This window comes from Oncorhynchus mykiss, chromosome 8, assembly GCF_013265735.2.
Source record: "Oncorhynchus mykiss isolate Arlee chromosome 8, USDA_OmykA_1.1, whole genome shotgun sequence".
Lineage (NCBI taxonomy): Eukaryota > Metazoa > Chordata > Actinopteri > Salmoniformes > Salmonidae > Oncorhynchus > Oncorhynchus mykiss.
In genome coordinates this window covers 73,027,806-73,042,398 of record NC_048572.1, presented here as the reverse complement: position 1 = coordinate 73,042,398, position 14,593 = coordinate 73,027,806, and the positions used below count along the sequence as shown (strand labels likewise).

Here is a 14,593-nt window from a genome sequence, read left to right as displayed (position 1 = left end):
TTGCACAGTGAGCCCTATGTCATGAGAACCCTTTCTCTGCAGGTACCAATCAAATGGATGGCACTGGAGTCCATCCTCTACCGGACATATACACATCAAAGTGACGTGTGGAGCTATGGTAAGTCAGGAGAACATGCATCCTGTGGAGGTATGGTAAGTCAGGAGAACATGCAGCCTGTGGAGCTATGGTAAGTCAGGAGAACATGCATCCTGTGGAGGTATGGTAAGTCAGGAGAACATGCATCCTGTGGAGGTATGGTAAGTCAGGAGAACATGCATCCTGTGGAGGTATGGTAAGTCAGGAGAACATGCATCCTGTGGAGGTATGGTAAGTCAGGAGAACATGCATCCTGTGGAGGTATGGTAAGTCAGGAGAACATGCATCCTGTGGAGGTATGGTAAGTCAGGAGAACATGCATCCTGTGGAGGTATGGTAAGTCAGGAGAACATGCAGCCTGTGGAGCTATGGTAAGTCAGGAGAACATGCATCCTGTGGAGGTATGGTAAGTCAGGAGAACATGCATCCTGTGGAGGTATGGTAAGTCAGGAGAACATGCATCCTGTGGAGGTATGGTAAGTCAGGAGAACATGCAGCCTGTGGAGCTATGGTAAGTCAGGAGAACATGCATCCTGTGGAGGTATGGTAAGTCAGGAGAACATGCATCCTGTGGAGGTATGGTAAGTCAGGAGAACATGCATCCTGTGGAGGTATGGTAAGTCAGGAGAACATGCAGCCTGTGGAGCTATGGTAAGTCAGGAGAACATGCCTCCTGTGGAGGTATGGTAAGTCAGGAGAACATGCATCCTGTGGAGGTATGGTAAGTCAGGAGAACATGCATCCTGTGGAGTTATGGTAAGTCAGGAGAACATGCATCCTGTGGAGGTATGGTAAGTCAGGAGAACATGCATCCTGTGGAGGTATGGTAAGTCAGGAGAACATGCATCCTGTGGAGGTATGGTAAGTCAGGAGAACATGCAGCCTGTGGAGCTATGGTAAGTCAGGAGAACATGCCTCCTGTGGAGGTATGGTAAGTCAGGAGAACATGCATCCTGTGGAGGTATGGTAAGTCAGGAGAACATGCATCCTGTGGAGCTATGGTAAGTCAGGAGAACATGCATCCTGTGGAGGTATGGTAAGTCAGGAGAACATGCATCCTGTGGAGGTATGGTAAGTCAGGAGAACTTACATCCTGTGGAGGTATGGTAAGTCAGGAGAACATGCATCCTGTGGAGGTATGGTAAGTCAAGAGAACATGCATCCTGTGGAGCTATGGTAAGTCAGAAGAACATGCATCCTGTGGAGGTATGGTAAGTCAGGAGAACATGCATCCTGTGGAGGTATGGTAAGTCAGGAGAACATGCATCCTGTGGAGGTATGGTAAGTCAGGAGAACATGCATCCTGTGGAGGTATGGTAAGTCAGGAGAACATGCATCCTGTGGAGGTATGGTAAGTCAGGAGAACATGCATCCTGTGGAGTTATGGTAAGTCAGGAGAACTTTCATCCTGTGGAGGTATGGTAAGTCAGGAGAACATGCATCCTGTGGAGGTATGGTAAGTCAGGAGAACATGCATCCTGTGGAGGTATGGTAAGTCAGGAGAACATGCATCCTGTGGAGGTATGGTAAGTCAGGAGAACATGCATCCTGTGGAGGTATGGTAAGCCAGGAGAACATGCATCCTGTGGAGGTATGGTAAGCCAGGAGAACATGCATCCTGTGGAGGTATGGTAAGTCAGGAGAACATGCATCCTGTGGAGGTATGGTAAGTCAGGAGAACATGCATCCTGTGGAGGTATGGTAAGTCAGGAGAACTTGAATCCTGTGGAGGTATGGTAAGTCAGGAGAACTTACATCCTGTGGAGGTATGGTAAGTCAGGAGAACTTGCATCCTGTGGAGGTATGGTAGTCAGGAGAACTTGCATCCTGTGGAGTTATGGTAAGTCAGGAGAACTTGCATTCTGTGGAGGTATGGTAAGTCAGGAGAACTTACATCCTGTGGAGGTATGGTAAGTCAGGAGAACTTGCATCCTGTGGAGGTATGGTAAGTCAGAAGAACATGCATCCTGTGGAGCTATGGTAAGTCAGGAGAACTTACATCCTGTGGAGGTATGGTAAGTCAGGAGAACATGCATCCTGTGGAGGTATGGTAAGTCAGGAGAACATGCATCCTGTGGAGGTATGGTAAGTCAGGAGAACATGCATCCTGTGGAGGTATGGTAAGTCAGGAGAACATGCATCCTGTGGAGGTATGGTAAGTCAGGAGAACATGCATCCTGTGGAGGTATGGTAAGTCAGGAGAACATGCATCCTGTGGAGGTATGGTAAGTCAGGAGAACTTACATATACACTATTTAATAGGATTAATGCACTGATACCTTTACATTCTGCCAAAACACTAACATGCCAATGCTGCATCATTTCAGAATTAACTACATTGCTTGTGTAACTCCAGATACATAAATATTGATTCTGGATAATACACTTACGCAAATCTGTTAGAGTCAGATCCAAATGGGGATGTTGGTTTGCTAGAGTCTGGGAGATGAGAGAAACAGGTAACGAGTATCGGTGATATGCACCGCAAGTCCCAGAGGCCCAATGTCTTGTCAAAAAAAATGTTGAAACCTCAACTTTCTCAAGTCAACAACACACACACCACCCCCGGTTTGGACACGCGCAAGCATGCACACACACACACACACACGCACACAGACACACATGCTCAGCAGGCCAGTCTCCAGATCCTGTCCTCTGAGGTTGGATTGTGTCTTCCGCTCTACAAGGCAAAGACATCAGTAGCAGCAGCCAGCCCTCCTCCTCCCTTCTTTCCATCCTCTTCTCCTTTTCCTCATCCTCCTTTTCCCTTTCAAACTGCTCCAACACCAACGGAACATGACAACTCCCACTCCTAAGGACACATCCAACTTACTGATGTTTACTGTGGAATGTTCTGAAAACTAACTTAGGCAGATATCAACACAATGCTATCTGCTTTTCTGGAATGAAAACAGTCATCTTTCCTAGTGACTGAACTTTATCTGAGATTGTGCCACTATCATTAAGTGTGACAGTAATGAAAGTTTTTAACTGAGATTATGTCATTGATTGTGACTCTGTTTCACTGTACCTCTGTTTAGGTGTGACCGCGTGGGAGCTGATGACGTTTGGGACCAAGCCCTATGACGGCATCCCAGCCAGTGAGGTAGCAGGGGTGCTGGAGAAAGGCGAGCGGCTCCCCCAGCCTCCCATCTGTACCATAGACGTCTACATGATCATGGTCAAATGTTGGATGATCGACGCAGACAGCAGACCTCGTTTCCGGGAGCTGATAGCTGAGTTTTCCAAGATGGCGCGGGATCCCCCACGTTACCTTGTCATCCAGGTAAGCGTTTTAACTCCTTGCCAGGAATAACTGTAGAGTCACACAACACAAATCTATTAGACTCCCTCAGCCACTGTAAAGCTAGTGAACAACCACCTAGCTACTCTATTATTCTTTCTGCCTGTTTTTTTGGTACTGATGGTGAGTTGTGTGTGTCTCTTCCAGGGTGACGACCGGATGCACCTCCCCAGCCCCACTGACACCAAGTACTACCACAGTCTGATCAGTGGAGAGGACATGGAAGATGCTGTGGACGCAGACGAGTACCTAGTTCCTCAGCACGGCTTCTTCAGTAGCTCCAGTACCTCCCGCACCCAGCTCCTACACTCTACGGTACAATAATAGTAATATATACCTCAGCACCTTCAGCACCCAGCTCCTACATGATATGGTACAATAATAGTAATATATACCTCAGCACCTTCAGCACCCAGCTCCTACATGATATGGTACAATAATAGTAATATATACCTCAGCACCCAGCTCCTACATGATATGGTACAATAATAGTAATATATACCTCAGCACCTTCAGCACCCAGCTCCTACATGATATGGTACAATAATAGTAATATATACCTCAGCACCTTCAGCACCCAGCTCCTACATGATATGGTACAATAATAGTAATATATACCTCAGCACCCAGCTCCTACATGATATGGTACAATAATAGTAATATATACCTCAGCACCTTCAGCACCCAGCTCCTACATGATATGGTACAATAATAGTAATATATACCTCAGCACCCAGCTCCTACATGATATGGTACAATAATAGTAATATATACCTCAGCACCTTCAGCACCCAGCTCCTACATGATATGGTACAATAATAGTAATATATACCTCAGCACCTTCAGCACCCAGCTCCTACACTCTACGGTACAATAATAGTAATATATACCTCAGCACACAGCTCCTACACTCTACGGTACAATAATAGTAATATATACCTCCAGTACCTTCAGCACCCAGCTCCTACACTCTACGGTACAACAATAGTAATATATACCTCAGCACCCAGCTCCTACACTTTACGGTACAATAATAGTAATATATACCTCAGTACCTTCAGCACCCAGCTCCTACATGATATGGTACAATAATAGTAATATATGCCTCAGCACACAGCTCCTACACTCTACAGTACAATAATAGTAATATATACCTCAGCACCTTCAGCACCCAGCTCCTACACTCTACGGTACAATAATAGTAATATATACCTCAGCACCCAGCTCCTACACTCTACGGTACAATAATAGTAATATATACCTCAGCACACAGCTCCTACACTCTACGGTACAATAATAGTAATATATACCTCAGCACCCAGCTCCTACACTCTACGGTACAATAATAGTAATATATACCTCAGCATCCAGCTCCTACACTCTACGGTACAATAATAGTAATATATACCTCGGCACCCAGCTCCTACACTCTACGGTACAATAATAGTAATATATACCTCAGCATCCAGCTCCTACACACTACGGTACAATAATAGTAATATATACCTCCAGTACCTTCAGCACCCAGCTCCTACATGATATGGTACAATAATAGTAATATATACCTCAGCACCTTCAGCACACAGCTCCTACACTCTACAGTACAATAATAGTAATATATACCTCAGCACCTTCAGCACCCAGCTCCTACACTCTACGGTACAATAATAGTAATATATACCTCAGCACCCAGCTCCTACACTCTACGGTACAATAATAGTAATATATACCTCAGTACCTTCAGCACACAGCTCCTACACTCTACGGTACAATAATAGTAATATATACCTCAGCACCTTCAGCACCCAGCTCCTACACTCTACGGTACAATAATAGTAATATATACCTCAGCACCCAGCTCCTACACTCTACGGTACAATAATAGTAATATATACCTCAGCAACCAGCTCCTACACTCTACGGTACAATAATAGTAATATATACCTCAGCACCCAGCTCCTACACTCTACGGTACAATAATAGTAATATATACCTCAGCATCCAGCTCCTACACTCTACGGTACAATAATAGTAATATATACCTCGGCACCCAGCTCCTACACTCTACGGTACAATAATAGTAATATATACCTCAGCATCCAGCTCCTACACTCTACGGTACAATAATAGTAATATATACCTCCAGTACCTTCAGCACCCAGCTCCTACATGATATGGTACAATAATAGTAATATATACCTCAGCACCTTCAGCACACAGCTCCTACATGATATGGTACAATAATAGTAATATATACCTCAGCACCCAGCTCCTACACTCTACGGTACAATAATAGTAATAAATACCTCAGCACCCAGCTCCTACACTCTACGGTACAATAATAGTAATATATACCTCCAGTACCTTCAGCACCCAGCTCCTACACTCTACGGTACAATAATAGTAATATATACCTCAGCACCCAGCTCCTACACTCTACGGTACAATAATAGTAATATATACCTCAGCACCTTCAGCACCCAGCTCCTACACTCTACGGTACAATAATAGTAATATATACCTCAGCACCTTCAGCACACAGCTCCTACATGATATGGTACAATAATAGTAATATATACCTCAGCACCTTCAGCACCCAGCTCCTACACTCTACGGTACAATAATAGTAATATATACCTCAGCACCTTCAGCACACAGCTCCTACATGATATGGTACAATAATAGTAATATATACCTCAGCACCTTCAGCACCCAGCTCCTACACTCTACGGTACAATAATAGTAATATATACCTCAGCACCTTCAGCACCCAGCTCCTACATGATATGGTACAATAATAGTAATATATACCTCAGCACCTTCAGCACCCAGCTCCTACACTCTACGGTACAATAATAGTAATATATACCTCAGCACACAGCTCCTACACTCTACGGTACAATAATAGTAATATATACCTCAGCACCTTCAGCACCCAGCTCCTACATGATATGGTACAATAATAGTAATATATACCTCAGCACCTTCAGCACCCAGCTCCTACACTCTACGGTACAATAATAGTAATATATACCTCAGCACCTTCAGCACACAGCTCCTACATGATATGGTACAATAATAGTAATATATACCTCAGCACACAGCTCCTACACTCTACGGTACAATAATAGTAATATATACCTCAGCACCTTCAGCACACAGCTCCTACACTCTACGGTACAATAATAGTAATATATACCTCAGCACCTTCAGCACCCAGCTCCTACACTCTACGGTACAATAATAGTAATATATACCTCAGCACACAGCTCCTACACTCTACGGTACAATAATAGTAATATATACCTCAGCACCTTCAGCACACAGCTCCTACACTCTACGGTACAATAATAGTAATATATACCTCAGCACCTTCAGCACCCAGCTCCTACATGATATGGTACAATAATAGTAATATATACCTCAGTACCTTCAGCACCCAGCTCCTACATGATATGGTACAATAATAGTAATATATACCTCAGCACCTTCAGCACACAGCTCCTACATGATATGGTACAATAATAGTAATATATACCTCAGCACCCAGCTCCTACACTCTACGGTATAATAATAGTAATATATACCTCCAGTACCTTCAGCACCCAGCTCCTACATGATATGGTACAATAATAGTAATATATACCTCAGCACCTTCAGCACACAGCTCCTACATGATATGGTACAATAATAGTAATATATACCTCAGCACCCAGCTCCTACACTCTACGGTACAATAATAGTAATAAATACCTCAGCACCCAGCTCCTACACTCTACGGTACAATAATAGTAATATATACCTCCAGTACCTTCAGCACCCAGCTCCTACACTCTACGGTACAATAATAGTAATATATACCTCAGCACCCAGCTCCTACACTCTACGGTACAATAATAGTAATATATACCTCAGCACCTTCAGCACACAGCTCCTACACTCTACGGTACAATAATAGTAATATATACCTCAGCACCTTCAGCACACAGCTCCTACATGATATGGTACAATAATAGTAATATATACCTCAGCACACAGCTCCTACACTCTACGGTACAATAATAGTAATATATACCTCAGCACCTTCAGCACCCAGCTCCTACACTCTACGGTACAATAATAGTAATATATACCTCAGCACCTTCAGCACCCAGCTCCTACACTCTACGGTACAATAATAGTAATATATACCTCAGCACACAGCTCCTACACTCTACGGTACAATAATAGTAATATATACCTCAGCACCTTCAGCACCCAGCTCCTACATGATATGGTACAATAATAGTAATATATACCTCAGTACCTTCAGCACCCAGCTCCTACATGATATGGTACAATAATAGTAATATATACCTCAGCACCTTCAGCACACAGCTCCTACATGATATGGTACAATAATAGTAATATATACCTCAGCACCCAGCTCCTACACTCTACGGTATAATAATAGTAATATATACCTCCAGTACCTTCAGCACCCAGCTCCTACACTCTACGGTACAATAATAGTAATATATACCTCAGCACACAGCTCCTACACTCTACGGTACAATAATAGTAATATATACCTCAGCACCTTCAGCACCCAGCTCCTACATGATATGGTACAATAATAGTAATATATACCTCAGTACCTTCAGCACCCAGCTCCTACATGATATGGTACAATAATAGTAATATATACCTCAGCACCTTCAGCACACAGCTCCTACATGATATGGTACAATAATAGTAATATATACCTCAGCACCCAGCTCCTACACTCTACGGTATAATAATAGTAATATATACCTCCAGTACCTTCAGCACCCAGCTCCTACATGATATGGTACAATAATAGTAATATATACCTCAGCACCTTCAGCACCCAGCTCCTACACTCTACGGTACAATAATAGTAATATATACCTCAGCACCTTCAGCACCCAGCTCCTACATGATATGGTACAATAATAGTAATATATACCTCAGCACCTTCAGCACACAGCTCCTACATGATATGGTACAATAATAGTAATATATACCTCAGCACCCAGCTCCTACACTCTACGGTATAATAATAGTAATATATACCTCCAGTACCTTCAGCACCCAGCTCCTACATGATATGGTACAATAATAGTAATATATACCTCCAGTACCTTCAGCACCCAGCTCCTACATGATATGGTACAATAATAGTAATATATACCTCAGCACCTTCAGCACCCAGCTCCTACATGATATGGTACAATAATAGTAATATATACCTCAGCACCTTCAGCACCCAGCTCCTACATGATATGGTACAATAATAGTAATATATACCTCAGCACCTTCAGCACACAGCTCCTACATGATATGGTACAATAATAGTAATATATACCTCAGCACCTTCAGCACCCAGCTCCTACATGATATGGTACAATAATAGTAATATATACCTCAGTACCTTCAGCACCCAGCTCCTACATGATATGGTACAATAATAGTAATATATACCTCAGCACCTTCAGCACACAGCTCCTACATGATATGGTACAATAATAGTAATATATACCTCAGCACCCAGCTCCTACACTCTACGGTATAATAATAGTAATATATACCTCAGCACCTTCAGCACACAGCTCCTACATGATATGGTACAATAATAGTAATATATACCTCCAGTACCTTCAGCACCCAGCTCCTACACTCTACGGTACAATAATAGTAATATATACCTCAGTACCTTCAGCACCCAGCTCCTACACTCTACGGTATAATAATAGTAATATATACCTCAGTACCTTCAGCACCCAGCTCCTACATGATATGGTACAATAATAGTAATATATACCTCCAGTACCTTCAGCACCCAGCTCCTACATGATATGGTACAATAATAGTAATATATACCTCAGCACCCAGCTCCTACACTCTACGGTACAATAATAGTAATATATACCTCAGCACCCAGCTCCTACACTCTACAGTACAATAATAGTAATATATACCTCAGCACACAGCTCCTACACTCTACGGTACAATAATAGTAATATATACCTCAGCACCTTCAGCACCCAGCTCCTACATGATATGGTACAATAATAGTAATATATACCTCAGTACCTTCAGCACCCAGCTCCTACATGATATGGTACAATAATAGTAATATATACCTCAGCACCTTCAGCACACAGCTCCTACATGATATGGTACAATAATAGTAATATATACCTCAGCACCCAGCTCCTACACTCTACGGTATAATAATAGTAATATATACCTCCAGTACCTTCAGCACCCAGCTCCTACATGATATGGTACAATAATAGTAATATATACCTCAGCACCTTCAGCACACAGCTCCTACACTCTACGGTACAATAATAGTAATATATACCTCAGTACCTTCAGCACACAGCTCCTACACTCTACGGTACAATAATAGTAATATATACCTCAGCACCTTCAGCACCCAGCTCCTACACTCTACGGTACAATAATAGTAATATATACCTCAGCACCTTCAGCACCCAGCTCCTACACTCTACGGTACAATAATAGTAATATATACCTCAGCACCCAGCTCCTACATGATATGGTACAATAATAGTAATATATACCTCAGCACCTTCAGCACACAGCTCCTACATGATATGGTACAATAATAGTAATATATACCTCAGTACCTTCAGCACCCAGCTCCTACATGATATGGTACAATAATAGTAATATATACCTCAGCACCTTCAGCACACAGCTCCTACATGATATGGTACAATAATAGTAATATATACCTCCAGTACCTTCAGCACCCAGCTCCTACACTCTACGGTACAATAATAGTAATATATACCTCAGTACCTTCAGCACCCAGCTCCTACACTCTACGGTATAATAATAGTAATATATACCTCAGTACCTTCAGCACCCAGCTCCTACATGATATGGTACAATAATAGTAATATATACCTCCAGTACCTTCAGCACCCAGCTCCTACATGATATGGTACAATAATAGTAATATATACCTCAGCACCCAGCTCCTACACTCTACGGTACAATAATAGTAATATATACCTCAGCACCCAGCTCCTACACTCTACGGTACAATAATAGTAATATATACCTCAGCACACAGCTCCTACACTCTACGGTACAATAATAGTAATATATACCTCAGCACCTTCAGCACCCAGCTCCTACACTCTACGGTACAATAATAGTAATATATACCTCCAGTACCTTCAGCACCCAGCTCCTACACTCTACGGTACAATAATAGTAATATATACCTCATCACCTTCAGCACCCAGCTCCTACACTCTACGGTACAATAATAGTAATATATACCTCCAGTACCTTCAGCACCCAGCTCCTACATGATATGGTACAATAATAGTAATATATACCTCAGCACCTTCAGCACCCAGCTCCTACACTCTACGGTACAATAATAGTAATATATACCTCCAGTACCTTCAGCACCCAGCTCCTACATGATATGGTACAATAATAGTAATATATACCTCAGCACCTTCAGCACCCAGCTCCTACACTCTACGGTACAATAATAGTAATATATACCTCCAGTACCTTCAGCACCCAGCTCCTACATGATATGGTACAATAATAGTAATATATACCTCAGCACCCAGCTCCTACACTCTACGGTACAATAATAGTAATATATACCTCCAGTACCTTCAGCACCTACACTCTACGGTACAATAATAGTAATATATACCTCAGCACCTTCAGCACCCAGCTCCTACATGATATGGTACAATAATAGTAATATATACCTCAGCACCTTCAGCACACAGCTCCTACATGATATGGTACAATAATAGTAATATATACCTCAGCACACAGCTCCTACACTCTACGGTACAATAATAGTAATATATACCTCAGCACCTTCAGCACCCAGCTCCTACACTCTACGGTACAATAATAGTAATATATACCTCAGCACCCAGCTCCTACATGATATGGTACAATAATAGTAATATATACCTCAGCACCCAGCTCCTACACTCTACGGTACAATAATAGTAATATATACCTCAGCACCTTCAGCACACAGCTCCTACACTCTACGGTACAATAATAGTAATATATACCTCAGCACCTTCAGCACGCAGCTCCTACATGATATGGTACAATAATAGTAATATATACCTCAGCACCTTCAGCACACAGCTCCTACATGATATGGTACAATAATAGTAATATATACCTCAGCACCTTCAGCACACAGCTCCTACATGATATGGTACAATAATAGTAATAAATACCTCAGCACCTTCAGCACACAGCTCCTACATGATATGGTACAATAATAGTAATATATACCTCAGCACCTTCAGCACACAGCTCCTACATGATATGGTACAATAATAGTAATAAATACCTCAGCACCCAGCTCCTACACTCTACGGTACAATAATAGTAATATATACCTCCAGTACCTTCAGCATCCAGCTCCTACACTCTACAGTACAATAATAGTAATATATACCTCAGCACCCAGCTCCTACACTCTACGGTACAATAATAGTAATATATACCTCAGTACCTTCAGCACACAGCTCCTACATGATATGGTACAATAATAGTAATATATACCTCAGCACACAGCTCCTACACTCTACGGTACAATAGTAATATATACCTCAGCACCTTCAGCACACAGCTCCTACACTCTACGGTACAATAATAGTAATATATACCTCAGCACCTTCAGCACCCAGCTCCTACACTCTACGGTACAATAATAGTAATATATACCTCAGTACACAGCTCCTACACTCTACGGTACAATAATAGTAATATATACCTCCAGTACCTTCAGCACCCAGCTCCTTCTGTAACGGTTTTCTTGGTGAGAAGGAGAGTCGGACCAAAATGCGGCGTGTCTATTGCAATCCATGTTTAATGAATTAACACACTAAACACAAACACTACCAAAACAATAAACTTAACAAAACCCGAAACAGCCTATACTTGTGTATCCTAACACAGAACAATGACATCAGGACACTAAGGACAATCACCCACGACAAACTCAAAGAATATGGCTGCCTAAATATGGTTCCCAATCAGACAACGATAAACACCTGCCTCTGATTGAGAACCACTTCAGACAGCCATAGACTTAGCTAGAACACCCCACTAGCTACAATCCCCACACATACACACCACATACAAAAACCCATGCCACACCCTGGCCTGACCAAATAAATAAAGATAAACACAAAATACTTTGACCAGGGTGTGACAGAACCCCCCCCCTAAGGTGCGGACTCCCGAACGCACCTCAAAACAATAGGGAGGGTCCGGGTGGGCGTCTGTCCATGGTGGCGGCTCCGGCGCGGGACGTGGACCCCACTCAATCAATGTCTTAGTCCCTTCTCCTCGCGTCCCTGGATAGTCCACCCTCGCCGCCGACCATGGCCTAGTAGTCCTCACCCAGAACCCCACTGGACTGAGGAGCAGATCGGGACTGAGGGGCAGCTCGGGACTGAGGCAGCTCGGGACTGAGGGGAAGCTCAGGAGTGAGAGGAAGCTCAGGAGTGAGAGGAAGCTCAGGCAGGTTGATGAATCTACCTGGCTGGCTGGTGGTTTCGGCAGATCCTGGCTGACTGGCAGATCCTGGCTGACTGGCAGATCTGGAAGAGTCTGGTCGACTGGCAGATCTTGAAGAGTCTGGTCGACTGGCAGATCTGGAAGAGTCTGGTCGACTGGCAGATCTGGAAGAGTCTGGTCGACTGGCAGATCTGGAAGAGTCTGGTCGACTGGCAGATCTGGAAGAGTCTGGTCGACTGGCAGATCTGGAAGAGTCTGGTCGACTGGCAGATCTGGAAGAGTCTGGTCGACTGGCAGATCTGGAAGAGTCTGGTCGACTGGCAGATCTGGAAGAGTCTGGTCGACTGGCAGATCTGGAAGAGTCTGGTCGACTGGCAGATCTGGAAGAGTCTGGTCGACTGGCAGATCTGGAAGAGTCTGGTCGACTGGCAGATCTGGAAGAGTCTGGTCGACTGGCGGATCTGGAAGAGTCTGGTCGACTGGCGGATCTGGAAGAGTCTGGTCGACTGGCGGATCTGGAAGAGTCTGGTCGACTGGCAGATCTGGAAGAGTCTGGTCGACTGGCAGATCTGGAAGAGTCTGGTCGACTGGCAGATCTGGAAGAGTCTGGTCGACTGGCAGATCTGGGAGAGTCTGGTCGACTGGCAGATCTGGGAGAGTCTGGTCGACTGGCAGATCTGGGAGAGTCTGGTCGACTGGCAGGTCTGGGAGAGTCTGGTCGACTGGCAGATCTGGAAGAGTCTGGTCGACTGGCAGATCTGGAAGAGTCTGGTCGACTGGCAGATCTGGAAGAGTCTGGTCGACTGGCAGCTCTGGCTGCTCCATGCTGACTGGCTGCTCCATGATGACTGGCAGCTCTGGCTGCTCCATGCTGACTGGCAGCTCCATGCTGACTGGCAGCTCTGGCTGCTCCATGCTGACTGGCTGCTCTGGCTGCTCCATGCTGACTGGCTGCTCTGGCTGCTCCATGCTGACTGGCTGCTCCATGCTGACTGGCTGCCCCATGCTGACTGGCGGCCCTGGCTGCTCCATGCTGACTGGCGGCCCTGGCTGCTCCATGCTGACTGGCGGCCCTGGCTGCTCCATGCTGACTGGCGGCCCTGGCTGCTCCATGCTAACTGGCAGCTCTGGCGGCTCCATGCAGACTGGCAGCTCTGGCGGCTCCTTGCAGACTGGCAGCTTTGGCGGCATCCTGCAGACAGGCAGCTCTGGCGGCTCCTTGCAGACTGGCAGCTCCTTGCAGACTGGCAGCTCTATGCAGACTGGCAGCTCCTTGCAGACTGGCAGCTCCTTGCAGACTGGCAGCTCCTTGCTAACTGGCAGCTCTATGCTAACTGGCAGCTCTATGCTAACTGGCAGCTCTATGCTAACTGGCAGCTCTATGCTAACTGGCAGTTCTGAACAGGCGGGAGACTCCGGCAGCGCTGTAGAGAAGGAAGGCTCTAACAGCGCTAAACAGGCGGGAGACTCCGACAGCGCTGGAGAGGAGGAGGGCTCCGACAGCGCTGGACAGGCGAGGCACACTATAGGCCTGATGCGTGGTGCTGGCACTGGTGGTACTGGGCCGAGGACACGCACAGGAAGCCTTGTGCGGGGAGCTGCTACCGGAGGGCTGGGGTGTGGAGGTGGCA

At 44.7% G+C, this 14,593-nt stretch overlaps 1 protein-coding gene across 1 annotated transcript in view; it reads left to right on the top strand.

The window, feature by feature from the left end:
• The window catches only part of LOC110530977 (epidermal growth factor receptor), an 89,094-nt gene that overhangs the window by 62,296 nt on the left and 12,205 nt on the right, over positions 1–14,593 (top strand). The window contains exons 22-24 of the mRNA XM_036986163.1: positions 43–118; positions 3,139–3,383; positions 3,549–3,716. Of these exons, the coding sequence (XP_036842058.1) occupies positions 43–118; positions 3,139–3,383; positions 3,549–3,716 (489 nt within the window). The remainder of the gene's footprint in view (positions 1–42; positions 119–3,138; positions 3,384–3,548; positions 3,717–14,593) is intronic.